The sequence below is a fragment of the Coenobita brevimanus genome, unplaced genomic scaffold (assembly GCF_032717465.1).
Source record: "Coenobita brevimanus isolate Jiangsu-jjx unplaced genomic scaffold, ASM3271746v2 jjx.HiC_scaffold_2656, whole genome shotgun sequence".
Taxonomy (NCBI): domain Eukaryota; kingdom Metazoa; phylum Arthropoda; class Malacostraca; order Decapoda; family Coenobitidae; genus Coenobita; species Coenobita brevimanus.
This window is the reverse complement of record NW_027643605.1, coordinates 35,293-54,612: the sequence shown is the minus strand read 5'-3', so window position 1 is coordinate 54,612 and position 19,320 is coordinate 35,293. Positions and strand designations below refer to the sequence as shown.

Below are 19,320 nucleotides of genomic sequence, written 5' to 3'. Positions count from 1 at the left end.
CGAGCGGATGGCACAACCTACATGAAGCCACATTATAAGTTGTATGGCAGGCACTGTAACTCCTTTTTGTTAATGATTTATCTTCCTTTTTGCAACTCAGTATTCTCCTGCATCATTGTCTTCATTATTAGTTGCATACAAAAGGATGCTGAGATGCAATGAGAATGAATCACAGAGATGTGTTAAGTCTGCAAAAGCCACTTGTGGTTTGACTGTGGGTATAAAACTTACATTTCACGGATATTTTATTTTTCACTGTGGGATAAAAAATGACAAGAGATACATAATTAAACATTCCTTACCATTCTTACACAACTGCAGTCAACTGACATTCTCACACAATTGCTCAGACATCTAACGTTCTCACACAGTTGGAGTCATCTAACTCTTCAGGGGAATTAAAAACAGTTCAGTGGGGGTCAAAGAATAGACATTCCGACATTCATTTATGCCTTGACGGCATACCTTTGGGGTGGGAAATTCGCCTCTTTGATATCTTAGGTGTGTGGTAGGTGGTGGCGACCATCATCTACACATTTGATGTAGTGCTGCCTACTTCTTCCTTAGCCTTTATCATTATTTTTCTGTGCCTGCCCTCCTCTCTTCCTATTTCTCCCATCTCTCCTGTCACTTCTTATTGCTTTTCTTTCCTTTACAGGTGGCTTTACATTGAGTGACAAGCCAAATGGTTCCTGTAAGCCAAGAAACCATTTACAACACTGGGTGGTAACAATATAACCAAACCATACGTGCTCCCTATGTGTCAGCGAGTGGGTTGGTGGAAGGTTAGTGCCTCTCCCCGTAAAACAAATAACTCAAAGTCAAATGGCCATCCCTTACGGGATTGTGGCATCTGGCAATAGATAGATAGATAGATATCTTAGGTGTGAGGCGCTTCATCTGCCGCTGTCAGGCTGCATCAGATGGCACGGGTCTTCTTGGGCCGAAGATCCAGAGGCCTGAACTTCTGTGGGTGGAAAATTCTGAGTTAATACTACATAGATTTCAGCCAATGGAACAGAGCCATTCCTACAACATAGAGAGTCACTGGCCTCTGGTTTCTTCTCCCCCCCCCCCACACACAGTGGAGCAATAATTGGCAAATGGAATTTAATGTGAACAAGTGTCATGTAAGTAAGTGTGGCAAAAGTGAGAAAAGATTAGATTGGGATTATAAGTTAGGAAGGTCAACCCTACACATATCAGAAAGAGAGAAGGACCTAGGAGTGATTATCAGTAACAAACTATCTCCAGATGATCACATCAGTGAGAAGCTACATAACATGTATACACTGGTTACTAATATGAGAACAGCATTCACATATATAAATGAAGACACACTGAGAAAGATAATAACATCATTCATCAGACCAACCCTGAAATATGCATCAGTAGTCTGGAGTCCTCATCTCAATAAACACATAGATAAGACTGGAAAAGTAAAAAGGGCAACTACAAGATGGGTACCAAGCTTAAGAGATCTAAGCTACGAAGAAAGACTAGAAAAACTGAATCTACCAACACTACAGGAGAGAAGGTAAAGACGAGACATGATTATGCTATATAAATGCATCTCAGGGAAAGAGAAAATAGACATAAATGAATATATAACCTATGGGGAAGCATCAGCAAGAGGACACTGCAAAAAACTACAGGTATGTAAAAACAGAGGTGATAAAGATGCAAGGAAATTTAGTTTCCCAAATAGGGCAATTGATCAGTGGAATGCACTACCAAATGAAATAGCGTGTGCCAAAAATATTCACAAATTTAAGGATATGTATGATAAAACTGGTTTAATACACAGAACAGCATGAGCCTGACTCATTCCTGTAAAGATACAATTAGGTAAAAACACACACACATACACACACTTTAAAAAAAAACGTGCAGGCAGACTGGAAGACCCACATCCAGCTGAAAGTACCAGCATCCAGGGCAGCCACTGTGCTTGTGTTATGCAACAGACTGTGCAGCTTCTCATTACTGTTCTTTCATTCATTCATTCATTCATTCTCATCCAATTATTACTGTTCTACAGGAATAAAAACTCATTTACAATACAGTACACATAACCAAACCCAAACAGCCAATTTCCATTATATTTTTTCATGCAGTAAACCCTCATTATACGATGGGGTTCCGTTCCTGAAAACCCCATCGTATAGCAATCCATTGTATGGTGAACCTGTTATAACATGTAGTCAATGGGGATACGTTCTCAGACCTGCCTAAACTCGCACATTCACACACCTTAACACTCACATACATGAAATATCCTTATGTTTAAACATGTAAAGTAACACATTAATAATGAATAAAGAGGGGAAAAACATGAAAATAACAGTATACAGTAGTTCTTACTATTACTTAAGTAAATAGGATTGTTGATGTCCCCTCCGAGGCTAAGGGACAGTTAGGGCCTCACAGCCCTCACTCATCACTGGCAGAACTGGCTGACTGGGCAGGGCTGGCTGGCTGCACGGGGATGGCTGATGAGTCTGGACTGGCAGATGAGACTGGGCCAGTTGGCTGGGTGGTGCTGGCTGATGGTGCTGGACCAATCAATAAGACTGGGCTAGCTGGCTGGGCAGGGCTAGCTAATGAGGCTGGACCAGTGGACAAGTGTGTGTGGTCTAATGCCGACAGTGTGAGGACGTTTTTGTTGCGTTTGCACATTCGCTGTTCACTGAGCCGTGGATGATCCATCGTTGTTGCAAATCGTTCCCATTGTATAGTGGGCATAGGGTACTAAAATTTTGACATTGTACAAGCGAAATATCGTACAATGAGGCATCGTATAATAAGGGTTTACTGTAAGTAAATAAATAAATAAAATAACACATGACTTATAATTCAGGGGTTTAAAAGATTTCCCCTTTTAGCTTATTTTCTTTTTACTCTAACTTGGCCTAAAATTGCCATCTCTCCTTCTTGAATGCTTAGTTGTAACATAAGACTAACACTAAAACAGGGCGCCAGTATGAAACGTGCTTGGTAAAGGAGGTGGAGCCATACTGTTGTCTTTTTCTATCAACGCGCTATGTGAAATAAACAGCAAAAGGTCAATAATCTGGGCCAAGTTAAAGTCAAAAGAGTATAGTAATTTTCCTCCTTGGAAACCACCATTTGGTGGGAGGTCTGAATAACAACCAATAATCCAGTACAAATTAGACTCAGCCATGACTTAAACCCTTCCACACCTGCCCCACAGTCCTTCATTCGAACCCTAACATCCGTAATTATCATTCATATTTGGATTGACGGCATTACAACATTTTCATCCTGAAAAGGGCTGCCTTCATGTGGTGGCACTGATGTAGCTAGGTGGTGAAGCTACCTGGTTATACAAACATCCTCAATGCCCTCCCTACCCCTCAAATGGAGGATGATGGGCTGCAGGAGAGTGGCAACTTCAGCCTGCATTCCACTGGGTTCACAGTCAGATAATCCTGAGGTTACAACTGCTTCTAATTATTACATCACTCTAACTCCATCACCCGTCATTATACTCTTTTTACACTAACTTGGCATAAAATTGCCATCTCTCCATCATGAATGCTGATTTACAATACATTAGCATTAGAATATGATGCTAGTCATGAAGAAATGCTACATGGAAAGGATGAAGAGCTGAAGTATTGTCTTTTTCTGCCACTGAGCTATGTAAAATAAGCTGCAAAAGAATGAAAATCTGGACCAAGTTAGAGTACAAAGATTATATACAGCAATTTATATTTGGATGGACTGCATTTCAACACTCCCATGCTTTACAAACAATCACAAGCAAACCTTACAATAGAGAAAACAGTGCACAAATATAAACTGAACTCGAATATCAATTAGCGGATTCCTTTGTAGAGGATACAGGAATGATGTGTGTTGAGTTAGCGGTGGTGGGAGGGATGGAGGAGGGAGGAGGATAGGGGTGAGGCAGTGTGGTGGAGGGGGAAAGGGTGGGTTTAGGGAGTGAGGAAGCAGGAGGGGTGATGTGAGGGGGTGTGGAGGATGGGGAAGGTGACGAGGAGGGGGAAAGGGTGAGGTCAGGAAGTGACAAAGGGGGAGGAGCAGGAGGAGGAGGTGTGGATAGGGGAAGGATGGCCTGCTGGCGACTCCTGACCAAAGCCTGGTACTTCTCCTTTGCAGCTGGTATCAGAGCCATCAACCTGTGGAAGGAGTCCTGAAAATAAGCCAATCCAAATCATCATCATCATCAGCCACTACAGCATTATCAATCTCATATTGTTGTCATCACTATCATCATTGTCATAACAATAATAATAATCATCATAATCATCATTATCATCAACATCATCATCACCATCCAGACCCTTATTCCCACATACAGCAAGGTTGAGGTAGGATCTAATTATTTGTATCACCATCATCATCATCATCATCATCATCATCATCATCATCATCATCATCATCACCACCACCCTACTTTACTCTTTCTACTGTAACTTGGTATAAAACTGACATCTCTCCACCTTCACTGCTGAGTTGTAACACGAGAATAGCACTAGACTATAATGCTAGAAATGAAGTACTATGGAAATCATGTTGAGCCAAAGTACTGTCTCATTCTGCCACTGAGATACGTGAAATAGGCAGCAAAAGGATCAAAACCTGGGCCAAGTTAAGGCAAAAGGACTATAGTGAAATGTTTCTCTGACAATTATGGCTTAAATGCAAAACCGTCATTTTACTTCATACTTTTTTCTTTTAATGTATCTGACTCTGGACATATGCTTAACAGTCCTTTCCCTGAGGCCCGGCAGTTCTACAAACCATAGACCTCCACATGTCACCACTTAAGCACTAACACCTGCCACCCATACTGAATACATACTAGGGGTGTCTCATACACAGGACTGGTGTAATGGTATTAGTGGGGGTGTTTTTATGGCATGTCAAATTCAAATCCCTTAAACCATTCCATGCCCCAGCCGGGATTCAAATCTGTGTCCATTGGGATAGTGGATCACCTCTCTACTGATTCACCAACTGCTGACATAATGCTACCTGCAGACATGGAGCAATACCTTTTTTACCTCAGCCTGGCCCAGATGTTTGTCCTTTTGCAGATTACTACAGGTGGCTGAATGGCAGAAAAAGACAATGCTACAGCTCAACACACAGTACTGTACTTTCTACACACTTCTTTGCAACAAGTACCATATTCTAGTGTTCATCTACTGTTACAGCCTAGCAGTCACAATGACAAGATGGAATTTTAGGTCGTTACCATTAAAAAAAAAAAATAAATAAATTATCCTTGCCTTAACCTACTGAGCCTAGGGGATTTTTTTTTGTATCTCATTGTACTATTTTTTTTTTTCCTGCACTCTATTAAACTTCCATCCTTACTCGTCAAACTGCTTCCATCGTTACTCATCACATTGCTTCCATACTACTCATCACACAGCCTCCATCCTTACTCATCATACTGCTTCTATCCTTACTCACCACACACTACTTCCACAAAATAGCCAGCAAAACCAGCACAAACATCACATGAATTCAAACATAAGTGACTGCACCTGAGCTCCCTGATAATTAATGATGCCAACACAGGAAATGTTTTGCTTGATGTGGGTAAGGCCTCCCAGTTTCTTCAGCGACAGTGCAAATACAACCGGCACCTCTTGCAGTTTTGCTTGTTGTAGTGTCTTTTCCACAGCATCATCTAGACCTCCTGCAGGGGAAGAGTGCCTTATATTACTCTTGCTTCTGCTTGGCCTAAAACTGTCAGCTCTTCATCTTGAATGCTGAGCTGTTGCAAAAGATAAACACTAGAAGGTTATACTAGGCTTCTTTTACATTAACAAGGTCCAGATTTTTTTTCCTGTTGCCACTTATTTCACATAGTCCAGTGACAGAAAAAGGCAATGCTATGGCTCTATATTCCCTCCACAGGATTTTTTTTTTCTTTTTCTTTTTTTTCTTTTTTTTTACTAGCATTATATTCTAGTGCTAATCTGTTGTTACAACTCAGCATTTACAATAGAGAGATGGCAATTTTATGTCAGGTTATAGTAAAAAAAAAAATAGTAGTCAAGAAGAGGTGCTATGAAGAGAATATACAGCCAGAGTACAGGGCATTGTCTTTTTCAGCCACTGAGCTAGAAATGACAAAACTCTGGGCCAAGTTAAGACAAAATGAGTACCAGGTATAAAGCAGCACTTCAGACTAGGAAAAGGGTCAGTACAGAGATGGCATACATGATAAATTACTGTGCAGGATGGGGACACTGATAACCAAAATAATTATTAAAGTTTGAGATGTCTAAAATTAATAAGCTGTACAATAAAAGTCCATCAATCCCAATGGCAGTGGACCAAGAATCAATCGGATTATCAGATTTTTCGGATTTTTGGGTGGGACCCCTAAGACACTTAATTTCATGTTTAAACTGAAATTTTACCAAATGGATCACTTTTCATTCATTCATAATACAATATGGAACATATTAACGTTACATATTACACAAATTTTTTACTTAATGTATTACTGAACTATATTGAAATATTTATTGTTGTAAAAGGTATGGAGTGCTAATACAACAAAAGAAGGTGGTGGGTTGTGCCACACACCTTATTGAAGGCACAAACTGTAATTGGGAAACTAAGCGATGTCATGGGTTGTTTAACTCACCAGTAATGCACAGTTTGTTGGCCTTCTTCAAAAATTTGTATTATTGGGATTTTCGGATTATCAGCGTTCGGATTAATGGACTTTTACTGTATTTTCATGTGATTGTGCCTATACAAATAATATTCAGTAGGGAAAAGATAAAAGAATGTCACTAGCACATCATTCACTGCATCATTAAGAAGTAGTACTAGTAATCTGGGCTGGGAATAATGGGCATTTTGTAATATCCATCACTTGTGGCGTCATACTGTTTTGTATATAATCTGAGTCATCCTTTTTTTTTACCATGTGTACAGTCAGTATTATTAGCTTCATCTATAACACCATATGTCCTCTTGGGAACCTATCTAAAAGGAATGGCTGTGACTGTTACATCTCCAAGCTTCTTATCCCTGCTACTTAGCCCTTACAAAGTACTGTACTGTATATCTGCAGAAAACTGTACTGCAGAATACTTCAGAGATGGAGAGAACATTTCAACAAGTACCTAAATGTGAGGAGTAAGACAAATCTGTAATAATGGCAGTGGGGACAACTAAATCAGGGGAATGGATGACTGAGAGAAAATTGATCCATGAGTATAACAGAAAAATATAGGTAAATAAGAGCGAGGTATAAAGCATATGAGGTGAATGGTACAGTGTATGTGAAGGGATGCTGTACAGGGAACTGAACTGAAATGTATAGATTACCAAAGGCTACACACAACAGAGTGCAGTCAGTAAAAATACACAGAGACCATACAGGTTTTACTTTAATCAAATTTCAGAAATTATTTTTTAAAAACTGGTTGGCTACAATCGACCCTTTCCATCATTAAACACACTTAAAACGATGCTGAGGGACAAATACCAGTACTGTATTGGGTACATTTTACATTATTTAGGAAGTGGAGAGATGGCATGGGGCACAAGGGCTTAGGAGTAAATGAAGACAAAACAAAAGTGATGGTATCCAGGGCTAGGGGCAGTACTGTCAAAGAAGAAGGAGAATGGCTATGTGCGATTTGCCACAAGGGCATAGGAAGTAATTCCATCTTGTGCAGTGTCTGTAATAATTGGGTGCATAAGAGATGTAGTGGTATTAGAGGTAGACTGCGAGATAACGCTGATTTCATGGGTGCGGTGTGTCAGAGAGAGCAGGTGGAGATTGACAGGCGTGAAAGGACTGAACTTGCTGATGGATCTCTTGAGTGTGTGGAAGAGTTTTGTTATTTGGGAGACATGTTATGTGCTTGTGGCAGGGCTGGAGCTAGCTCTGTGGCTAGAGCAAGGAGTGGTTGGAAGAAGTTCAGGAAGATGTTGCCTCTCCTGACATTGAGAGGGTTCTCCCTCTGTGGTAAAGGATCTCTGTATACAGCTTTTGTTAGGAGTGTAATGCTGTATGGTAGTGAGACCTGGCAGTAAAGGAAGAGGATATTCGCAAGCTCAAATGCACAGAAATGACAATGATTAGGTGGATGTGCAGTGCATCCCCAAGTGTGAGGCCTGGGGGAGCTAGGTTTATGATGGAAGAGTTGAGGAGTAGGTTGGGACTGGACTGTATTGGTGCTGTGATGAGGAGAGGCAGACTGAGATAGTTTGGGCATGTGGAGGGGATGAATGATGATAAATGGGTGCTGAAAGTGAGAAGTGTTAATGTTAGGGGTAGGGTTGCGTGAGGCAGACCGAAAAACACCTGGGACGATGTCATTCAGTGTGACCTCAGGGATGAGGGACTGAATAGGGAAGCTGCCACAGATGGAGCAGCATGGAGAGCCGCCATTAGGTGACCAAGACCGATGCACAGAGCCTTCAAAAATTAAACAAAACGATGGAGCTAGAAAAGGACACCTACATGTGGATGCACTGATATAACCGAGCTGCTCCCCTGCCCAGTTATACATACTTCCCTCAACTCCCTCCCTCTCCTCTAAAAGGAGAATGGTGAGCTACAAGAAGATGGCATCTCTGGCCTGTAATCCACTGGGTTCACATTCAGATAAGCCTAGGGTTGTGGTTACTACTACATTACTGTTTATAACACTACGTACAGTACCTGTACTGTACTGTACCATACTGTACAACATTCTCACGCATTCACTCTTAACCCAAAATTTATTGGACCAAACAATGACATGAAATAACAAATAATCAATCACCGCTTACTTCACTCAATTAAGCACATAGAAAAGGGATACAGTAATATAATAACAGCTGACACACTATTGTTGGTTAATTTTCAGCTGACAAAGCTGGCCCACTTCCACACCTTGAATACCAAGTCAAGGGCATATGAAATTCTGTAAGCCTTCATTATGAGGTAGGAATCTCCTTGGTTGCTTGTCAAACTGACTCTCATCCAACTACATTTGGCCATCAACTGAGCTGAAAGAGGTTAGGATCTGAGCCGGGTTAAAACAAACATGCAAATATGTTGTTACCTGGTTCATAGCACTTCTGTATATTTGGTGCCATAATGATGCATGACATCTTGCCCATTAACTTGGTTGTCTGCTTCAGCCCACACACAAACCTCTGCCTGTCAAAAAAAGGGAGTTACAATTTGGCCTAAATTAATAGCATGAATCCAACGATGTATTAATCAACTGTATTTTCATAACTACCAGATTATTTCATTTTCCTTTGGAAGACTTTCTATGGTGATGGGGTTGATGGAGGGTATTTCTAACCTCTCTACTTCAAAGTCTCTCTTATGCTGAATAAAACTGTATCATGAGAGAATAAAATAGAAAATATCACTCTACTTTAATAGGTTAGAGCTGTTTCACTTTAAAAGCTGTTTCATTATTCTGCTGCTGATGAATTAACATCTATTAGTGGTAGGTGGGGGCGCTCACCATCCACTCACTCGACGTAGTGCTGCTCTCAGGTGACTGTCCTCTCCTCTCTTCCTTTCTTCTTTCCTTCCTTCCTCTTCTTTCTTTCTTTCTTTCCTTCTTTCTTTCTTCTTCCTTCTGTCTACAGGTGACCCTCCACTGACTGACATGGCAAATGGTCTCCTGTACATCAGGAAACCATTTACTACTCTGGGTGATAACCACATAACCAAACTATGGCACCTGGTGGTTTAGTGGGTAACTAAGGCACTCCTGCCAGATTAAGCCAATGTAGGTTTATATCCAAGGGATGGTTGGGATTTATTGCTCATGTAATGCCACTCAGGGATGAGTGAGGCTGGTCACTCTCATCAACTTGCCTAGCCCTGGGTTCCTACACTCCTCAAGGGGCAACACAGGATTAGATAATGATGACGATGATGATGACGATATTCACTTAAAGTTACTTATGATTCATTATAAAGTTGCTCGCAAGTTAGAAATGAATGTTTTTAAGCTTTAACCACTCAGTCACAAACCAGAAACATGTCTCACTTAGGGGGGTTTCACTTGAAGCAGGTGCTGGCAAAGAACGCCTTCATGTGCCAGTAGTCCGGTGCCTATATAACTCGGTGGTTCCACTGCCTGGTTTTACAAACAACCATTAATTTCATTCCCATCCCCCAATTGAAAAATGGTGAACTGCAGAAAAATGTCAGCTTCAGCCTATAGTCCACTGGCTTCTTGTTTACATAGGCCTGGGGTCACAGTTACTACTACTACTACCACCTGTGCTACAACAGCAACAACAAAAATTATCAACTGACTTGATGGCATCCTTGGCAGGGTCCCGTGCATACAGTCGCCTCTGGAACAGAACCACAGCTTTAAGCAATTCTGCTGCCACTTCATTAATTTCATCTGTCACAACATGGGTGCAGTACCTGGGGAGAGGCGTCAGATTAGAGGGTTTTCTCATCAATTCACCCCGAAGGTTAATCCATCCTAAGTCATTTCATTCTTACTGACCTAACCTAACTTGACCTAACCTTCACTAACTGAACATTACTACCGGTAAATCTAAGGTAATCTAACTTAACATGCTGGTAATATAATCTTACCTAACCCAAGCTAACCTAACCTAACAACATAACATAACCATATCTAACCTAACCCAACCTAGCCATATCTATGCTTACCTAATCTACTTACATAAAAGCTGTAAAAAATACCTGTATATATAGTACAATATACAGTACAGTATTCAGTGCATAAGTTATGGTAGTCGCTTAATGTCCAGATCACTTAACATCCTATTTTTCGGAACATACTGTGGACACCAAGTGGCAAATACCTGTATAGCATATGACCACACCAACTAAGCACACTCCCTTCTACCCTATTACCAGTAACAACATACTACCTAACCAATATTCAATACATCAGTGCACCTAAACCCCACTATACGATCTTCCATTGTGCAATTGTTTGCTTATATCTATCTATCTATCTATCTACTGCCAGACGCCATAATCCCGCAAGGGGTGGCCATTTGACTTTGAGTTATTTGTTTTACGGGGAGGGGCACTAACCTTCCACCAACCCACTTGCTGACATGTACGGAGCATGTACGGTTTGGTTATACGGTTACCACCCAGCGCTGTAAATGGTTTCTTGGCTTACATGAAACCATTTGGCTTGTCACTCAATGTAAAACCACCTGTAACAGAAAGAAAAGCAATAAGAAGTGACAGGAAAGATGGGAGAAACAGGAGGAGAGGAGGGCAGACACAGAAAAAGAATGATAAAGGCTAAGGAAGAAGTAGGCAGCACTACATCAAGTGAGAGGATGATGGTTGCCCCCACCTACCACTAAAGACATACATGCTGGCACTATAATATATTGGGAGATGTTCCTGGTGCAAATAATTTCATGTTTTTCTCCTCTAACTTATAGTGAAAATGCTGGACATTAGGAAGGCAATGAGAAGGACAGCCTCTGTCAAATGCACTTATTGTCAGCTGGCCATGGATCTCCCGAGACTGTCCCATGCTGAGCGGCTGCATGGCCACGTGCAATGATGCTGAGTGGGCAATAGTGATGGTCAAATGGTTAGCATCATCGTCATGTTCTTCAACAGTTGTTATTACAATCAGACTACCACAGTTACTAGTGGTGCACCTTCCACTTAGACTACTACATTTACTATGGATACACCTTCCTGTCAGACTCCTGCAATAATTAACAAACACATCAATATCTCTCCTATGAACACCCATACTTAGGAAAGATGAAACATTCTCTAAAATCAACTGGAACCGTTGGCCATTTTCCTTCCAAGACTGGACAGCTTGCTTGATGAGGCTGTACAAATTTTTCAAGGGACTTTGCATCAAGTTCATAATAAAACCAAAGGGATGTGACTGAGATGGAGGGGGAGAAGTGGAGGGATGGGGTGGAGAGGTATATGAATGAGGATGGTGTAAACTAGGAGGAGGGCAGCATGCTGGTGAAGGACAGGGTGACTTGGATGCAGTATCTTTGTGGCCATCCTCTTCAGGCTTATTATGTCCAGTTGTAGACTGATAGACAGAATGGTCACTGTCAGCATCCAATAACCCAGAGAGCAGCTTAAGCCCATCCACAACTTTAACATTGCCTTGCTCCTGCTGCTGCCTTAAATTTAGTCCCAGTTTATTACCAATATTGCAGTAATGTCCCCATGTGTTGTGCAGGGTAACAAGGCACACTGGCTGCCCACTGGCCAAGCTGGAGCCCACAAAACTGACTATGACACCACTGGGTGATGCAGTGGGCGTGTGTGAGACAAGGATGAGGCCACTGTTATCACTGTCACTGCCTATCTGGCCCTTCAAGGCACTGTTTAGGGACTGGAACATCTTTTAACCACAAGTACTGGAGTAAATGATGGAAGGAGGGTGTTGTGTTACTGCTAAGCAGTGACAAGAAAATCCAACAAATTCTCCAACGCGACCACCACACAGCAATGTTATTGCTTATATGATCTTAATATTTCGGCATCTTTTTCGACAAATAATCACCAATTTCCCATATAAGATTGCTATGATCCCTACATCTGATATACAACTGACTGTTTTTTTTTCCACGAACGTAACTTAATCACACAGAGGGATCTGACTGCATGCAAGTGGCTCACAATTAAAAAAAACACCTACTCTCTAAAATTACGGTGATGGACGGGACCTGCCAGCATCTTCAGTTCCTGAAATATTATCCACCGGGCTCTCTCTGCATTCATGCGCGTCTCACCCTTGGAATTCTCATCGTTCTCTTCTTTCTTATCTCTTTCACCATTATTTCCACTGTCTAGGTTTTTCTCAGCCTTAGATTTTTCCCCTTTCTCTCGTTTCTTATCTACTTCACACTTAGTTCCACTGTCTAATATTTTCTCAACCCTCAATCTTCTTCCTTTCTCTTCTTTTTCATCTATTTCACCCTTGTTATCACTGTCTAATCTTTCCTCATCACTGGATTTTTCTCCTTTCTCTTGCTTTTCTACTTCATCATTAATTAAACTATCCATCTTCTTCCCATCACTATATTTCTCTCCTATCTCCTGTTTCCTCTCCTTTTCACCCCTTCATTTCACTGTCCAGTTTATCATCGTGTTCAGTTTCCCCCACATGGCTCGTCTCCTCAGTCAGTGTCGACTCCTTCCTAACGGTCTCTTCATCCCGTTTCACCCCTCCTTCTTTTCTTTCTCCTCCTCCTCGACAGGTAACAGGTCCGCTGGTGTTGATGAACTTGTAGGAGGTTGTGTCTTCTGTCTCTCTATGGCTCTCTTTGCTTCTGTTGAGTTGAGAAGGAAAAACTGTAATTACATTATCATCATCGTCAACACATGGAAAATAACCCATTCTGCCCATGGTTGTCATTTCTATTTATTCTCGCTACCACCAGATGATATCCAGGTAATTTAGTTATGGGGTATGTCTATCCCCCTTTCTTAATACTGACTATGACAAAACACAAGAATAAGTTTCAAAGCAAGCCTGAGGACAGTAAATTAACCAGGGGGATGAGGGTGGGTTCATGGAATGTGGGAAGTTTGAGGGGAAGAGCAGGGGAAGTCGTTTAGGCATTCAGTAGGACATGAGTGGATGTGGCGTGTTTGCAGGAAGTCTGGTACAGGGTGGATCAGCCAGAAAGATTGTTGGGAAGGACTGTTACTATACGTTGTTTTGGCAGGGGGGGACAGGCGGATATGGGTGTGTTGGTGTGATGGTTGAGGAGAAATCCATCTATCTATATACCTAGGCTGCTTCCCCTAAGGAAAGGGAGGTAGCCGAGACAGGACGACACACTCCCCATTTACTCATTCATTGCTGTCGGGCCCTGCTGCGGATGTCACTGATTGCAGAGAAATAGATGGAATATATTATGAATGTTATGAAAATAAGCAATAGGATATTGGTAGTGAAAATTCTATCCAGTAGAAAGATAGCCGCAATTATATCGGCATCTGCTCCACAGGCAGGATTGGATGAAGCAGAGAAAGATAGATTTTGGGATGATTTAATACGTGTAGTAGGTGGTATGCGGAATCATGAGATAGTGGTTTTGGGAGGGAATTTAAATGGTCATGTAGGTGAAGCAGCACAAGGTTATGCAGGAGTACATGGGGGATGTGCGTATGGTATAAGGAATGCGGAAGGGGAAAGGATACTCAAGTTTGGGGAGGCAACGGACATGATTGTGTGCAACACATATTTTAGGAAAAGAGAGAGTAGGTTAATTACGTATGAGTCTGGGGGAAATAGCAGTCAAGATAGATAATTTTCTGGTTAGGTGGGCTGATAGGAGGTTAGTGAGGGATGTTAAAGTTATAGGAAGTGAGGAGTGTGTCCAGCAGCAGCAACTATTGATTTGTGATATGGTGCTTAACCCCTTAACCGCGGGGCGTCACTTTCGTGACGCTTGGGAGCAAGGGATCATACCGCGGGGCGTCGCTTTTGTGATTCTGTGTTATTTTGAATTCACCCGGGCTTTCAAGTGGGGGCTTGTATCATCTATCAGTACTGACAATGTCCAACACTAGTCAGCACTCCTAATCTCATCTGTACTCCCATCCATTGTTGACAATTTAGCCATTTCTCCCCGTTCTTGACTCCCCTCCCTACCCCCACTCCATTACCCTATCCTCTCGCCTGCCCAGCCATGCTACGCTAAGTAAATCTTCCCTGGAATTTTTCACTGATTTCATCCATTGATATAAGCCCTATGTCGTATTCTTATACCAAATAATATATACAAGAAAGAAATCAGGTAAGTGAGAGTGCCATACACCTGGAATTGGCTAATTATCACCTGACAACACCTCACGTGCACTCGTTCGCTAATTTTCGCTGTTTTTTTCCCCTTGAAATATGCCGTATAATCTATTTTCGTAATAAATATACATGTAAGGAGAGAAGGGAGAACCCTAAGTGATATTTACATTCACCTGGAACTACCTAATTTATAATGTATTGTCTACATTTCCTGCCAATCATATCAGTGCTACACAAAGCTGTTTCAAGATTTAACATTGGTAGCTCTGATTATATATCTCCTAAGTAGGCCTCTAATCTATTTTCGTAATAAATATACATGTAAGAAGGGAAGGGAGAAGCCTAAATGATATTTACATTCACCTGGAACTACCAAATTTATAATGTATTGTCTAGATTTCCTGCCAATCATATCAGTGCTAGGCTTAGCTGTTTCAAGAGCTACGTTGGTAGTGCTGAATAACCCTCAAGTAGGCCTCTCAACCCGGGCCGGCCCTCCTAGCAGTTCTCTCTCAGATTCCGAAGAGGAGGTACGGCTCATCCTCTTGCTGACTTCAGGGCCTTTTTCACCCCCATGCAAGGGCCCTGTGACCTTTACCCCCTACTAAACCTCGTGTGGAAAGAGGTAAAGGGCTGACAATTGATAAAAGAGTGACTACGATCTTTCTATTGAGTAAAACAGTGCAAGTGGAATTGTAAATAATGTGTAAATAATGTGTAAACAGCAAGTGAAAGTAATGAATGTAAATATACGTGAACAATGGAAAATAGTTTTATAAGTTATTTCAAGTGACAGTGCACAACACAGTGTAAATAAAATAGAAATGTAAATAACGTAAATAAAATAGAGAACGTAAATAGAAATGTAAATGAGTAGTATTATAAGAATACGAGTATATACCCTAGGAGTAATGAAAGTGAAAGTTTCACTCTAGCATGTCTGAATGCTAAGAGTTATGAGAGTGAAGATGAAAGTGACATTCACTCTCAGTGCCAGTATACAGGACGAGAAAGTGAATGCTACGTATTTTACTGAAAGAAATTGAATCCCTACAGTGACAATAAACTAATACTACTGAAGGAAACTTATGGATAAAGAATGTAGATATATATAAGCGTTATATAGTAATAGAAATATAAAGTGTGAGGGGTTTTATGAATAATAAATGACAGACTACCATGAGCGAACTAGTGCCAGTGCGACGATCAGACGCGCTCGTAATTTCCATTGCTTTCACAGTGTTTTTTTTTTGAGTATGGATCCCAAACTACTTGAAAATTGTAGAATAGTGTTTATAGTGTTTGTATCTGGCTGTGGTAATCATATTACGGGTTGTCGGGAAGTGTAAAGTGGAGACTTCGTTACCCTACATCAGAGGTCTCCACAAGTCCTACGGTAACCGACGAAGGCTCAACAATCATTCCAGGAGAAAGCTGAAGGTATGTGCCATAAGCATATGTAATTTTATTATTCTAGGACTAATAACTGATTTTTGGCAAATATTTTTTGAGAGTCTGTCGGAGCCCAAATAACCCCGCGGCACACGCAAGTCATTGGTAAACAAGCCCGCGGTGTAGGGGTTAAAGAACGAGTGATGAAAAAGAGGACTTATGTACCTAGGAGGAAAATATGGAAGCTGAAAAACCAAGTACAGTAGTAAGGGATGCCTTCTACAGCGAGATGAGGAGAGTGGTGGCTGAACAGGGAGCTGTAGACAAAGGCATTAATGAACAGTACAGAGCCCTCAAGAACAATCTCTTGACAGTTACTAAGGTAACATGCGGTTGGACAAGAGGACCATCAAAATATAAAGTAACTTGGTGGTGGGATGAGGGTGTAGAAGCTGCAGTTAAGGAGAAAAGAAGGTTTTTCCTGGAATGGAAGAAGGGTGGTAGCAAGGAGGAATACTTGACTGCCAAGCGTAGGGCTAGAAGAGAGGTATACAGGGCGAAGTCAGTCACAGAGACTTTACTTGATAACCTAAATCATGAGGAAAGGAAAAATATGACATTTAAGGTGGCAAATCAGATGGAGAGGGATAATCGGGATATTATAGGTGAGCAGTGTGTGAAGAATGATGAAGGAAGGGTAGTGGTGAACAGTGAGGATATTAAAGATGCATGGAGAGAGCATTATAGCCGGTTCTTGAATGGGAAGTTTGACTGGGACAGGGAAGGTTTGAGCCAGCAGATCCAGTGTTTGACCCTTGGCCTATGAATAATGCTGCTACTGTGAGTGAGGAAATAGCAGGATGATGGTGGGGAAGGCAGCAAGTGTGTCTGGGTTGACTGCCGAAATGTTGAAGCCCTTAGGAGATATAGGGGTGAGGTTAGTCACTGACCTGATAAATATGATTATTTGTGAGTGTGTTGTCCCATATGATTGGCTGGAGTATAATTGTAAATGTGTATAAAGGGAAGGGTGATACCCTGGAAAGAGGAAATTAAAGAGGTACACTCAACCCCCTGCTATCGCGCCTAATTGGTCAGAGGAAACGCGCGTGATAGCTGAATGCGTGATAGCTGAACTGAACAATCAATGGGAAAATTTCTAATTGGTTTTTCGGTGGCCCATTTTTCTAACTTTTAACCACTTTATGCCTACGATTTTGGTGGTAGGTGGTGGCGACCATCATCCACTCACTTGATGTAGTGCTGCCTACTTCTTCCTTAGCCTTTATCATTCTTTTTCTGTGCCTGTCCTCCTCTCTTCCTATTTCTCCCATCTTTCCTGTCACTTCTTATTGCTTTTCTTTCCTTTACGGGTGGCTTTACATTGAGTGACAAGCCAAATGGTTTCCTGTAAGCCAAGAAACCCTTTACAACGCTGGGTGGTAACCATATAACCAAACCATACGTGCTCCCCACTTGTGAACAAGTGGGTTGGTGGAGGGTTAGTGCCCCTCCCCGTAAAACAAATAACTCAAAGTCAAATGGCCACCCTTTACAGGATTATGGCGTCTGGCAATAGATAGATAGATAGATGCCTACGATTTCCTGCCAATCTCTCCTCTAACATGAAATAAAGCATTATTACATTAATAATAACAGTATAATGAATAAATAAACAACATAAAAGGCCATCAAACTTTTATAAGGATTACGGCTTGGGTGGTTTGATGGGTTCCGAGGCTTGGGAGTGGCTTAGTTGCCGCCAGATCTCTTTAGCTGTCTCCATGATTTCTTAGTGTCCACAGCTAAAGGGGGTATCACACGGTACATCGTATCAGGAACGGCCGAGGAACATTTAAGTGGAACAAAACTTGGACGCTATCACACACATTCCTCATACTGTTGCCAGAGCCCCGTCTCAGTTGTAAACACGTGATTACTATATCGACATCACAGTTTTCTCTGCATAGGAAATATTACCTCTTTATAAGGGTTTCAAAATTATTGATATTTATTCCAAAATACAGTATTAATAAGTATTCAGTGCTAGGCTAAATTTTAATGCTGTAGTACAATATATTCTGTCGAGTCGCCTGGATTTTGGTCACACTGTTTTGCCCGTCGTATCCTTGGCAGGAATCCATTCAGATGCATTCCAAATGCCTGTGGTATCGTCAGCAATTTTACCATGTTACCGTTTCGATTAACTATCGTATCCTCGGCAAACCTTGTATGAAGTGCCGTGTGAATAAGTTTCGCTTAGCCTGTCTTCAAACTCAACGCGTGATAGCTGTCTTGGGGTGCATGATAGCATGTATGGTTGCGCAGTTGATGTGAGCGCGATAGCAGATAACCGCGATAGCTGAATGCGTGATAGCAAGGGGTTCAGTGTGTGTGTGTGTGTGTATATTCTTTCACAAAAGAACAGGGAGAAAGTGGACCTGGAGAAGCCCAAATGGAGAAACCAAGAATGAAATCGACTTCACTATACCAAATAAGAATAACACAATCACAAATGTCACAGTTGTCAACAAAGTAAATATTGGAAGTGACCACAGAATGGTGGGTTGAACAGCAAGATTTAATTTCAAAAGTGAAAGAAAGAAGATGATTAAAGACAAAAAGATATGCCCAATAAAAGTCAGCAAAAACAAAGCAGCTTTTCAGTTGGAAATAAGGAACAGATTTCAGGCTTTCGGTAATGCTGAATGTGATACTGATGAGCTGAAAGACAAACTAACAAAAGTGCTAAAAGAATCAGCGGAGGTACAGTAGTAGGAAAACCTAATACAACCAAAGCCTGTGGACGTAAACAAGCATGCTGGTTTTGTGGGCCTTAGTAGCCCACTAAACCACCAGGCACCATAATTTGGTTATACAGTTACCACCCAGCATAGTAAATGGTTTCCTGCTGTACAGGAAACCATTTGGCTTTTCACTCAGTGTACAGTCACCTATTGGCAGAAAGAGGAGGAATTTAGCAAGACAGAGGAGGAAGTGTAAAGTCACCCATAGGCAGAAGGAGGAGGATAGAATGAAGGAAATAAAGACAGAAGGGGAAGGAAGGAAGGAAGGAAGAGAGGAAAGGGCAGTCACCCGAGAGCAGCACTACATCGAGTAAGTGGATGATGAGTGCCCC

At 41.5% G+C, this 19,320-nt stretch overlaps 2 protein-coding genes across 2 annotated transcripts; both read right to left on the bottom strand.

Annotated features, from left to right (window-relative positions):
• Positions 1–919: 919 nt before the first annotated feature.
• Positions 920–11,362, bottom strand: LOC145389961 (selenocysteine insertion sequence-binding protein 2-like). The gene is made up of 7 exons (XM_080265062.1): positions 11,343–11,362; positions 10,304–10,420; positions 9,498–9,659; positions 9,081–9,178; positions 5,544–5,698; positions 4,056–4,166; positions 920–967 (listed from the first exon to the last, which is right to left on the bottom strand). The coding sequence occupies exons 1-7, from the start codon at positions 11,360–11,362 to the stop codon at positions 920–922; spliced, it is 711 nt and encodes a 236-aa protein (XP_080121188.1).
• A 7-nt stretch (positions 11,363–11,369) lies between these two features.
• Positions 11,370–12,377, bottom strand: LOC145389959 (elongator complex protein 6-like). Its single transcript, XM_080265061.1, has 2 exons — positions 12,004–12,377; positions 11,370–11,841 (listed from the first exon to the last, which is right to left on the bottom strand). The coding sequence occupies exons 1-2, from the start codon at positions 12,375–12,377 to the stop codon at positions 11,370–11,372; spliced, it is 846 nt and encodes a 281-aa protein (XP_080121187.1).
• Between the last annotated feature and the right edge of the window lie 6,943 nt (positions 12,378–19,320).

What these genes read in the sequence shown, in the direction of transcription:
- LOC145389961 (XM_080265062.1), bottom strand. Translation starts at nt 11,362, where the DNA reads ATGTATGTCTTTAGTGGTAG. An exon ending in ATGTATGTCTTTAGTGGTAG is followed by an intron (nt 10,421 to 11,342) that starts GTGGGGGCAACC and finishes GCCTCTCCCCAG; the next exon opens with GTACTGCACCCATGTTGTGA. An exon ending in CCTCCTGCTCCTCCCCCTTT is followed by an intron (nt 968 to 4,055) that starts GTCACTTCCTGA and finishes TTCCACCCACAG; the next exon opens with AAGTTCAGGCCTCTGGATCT.
- LOC145389959 (XM_080265061.1), bottom strand. Translation starts at nt 12,377, where the DNA reads ATGTTCCAGTCCCTAAACAGTGCCTTGAAGGGCCAGATAGGCAGTGAC. An exon ending in CACAAAGATACTGCATCCAA is followed by an intron (nt 11,842 to 12,003) that starts GTCACCCTGTCC and finishes AAATTTGTACAG; the next exon opens with CCTCATCAAGCAAGCTGTCC.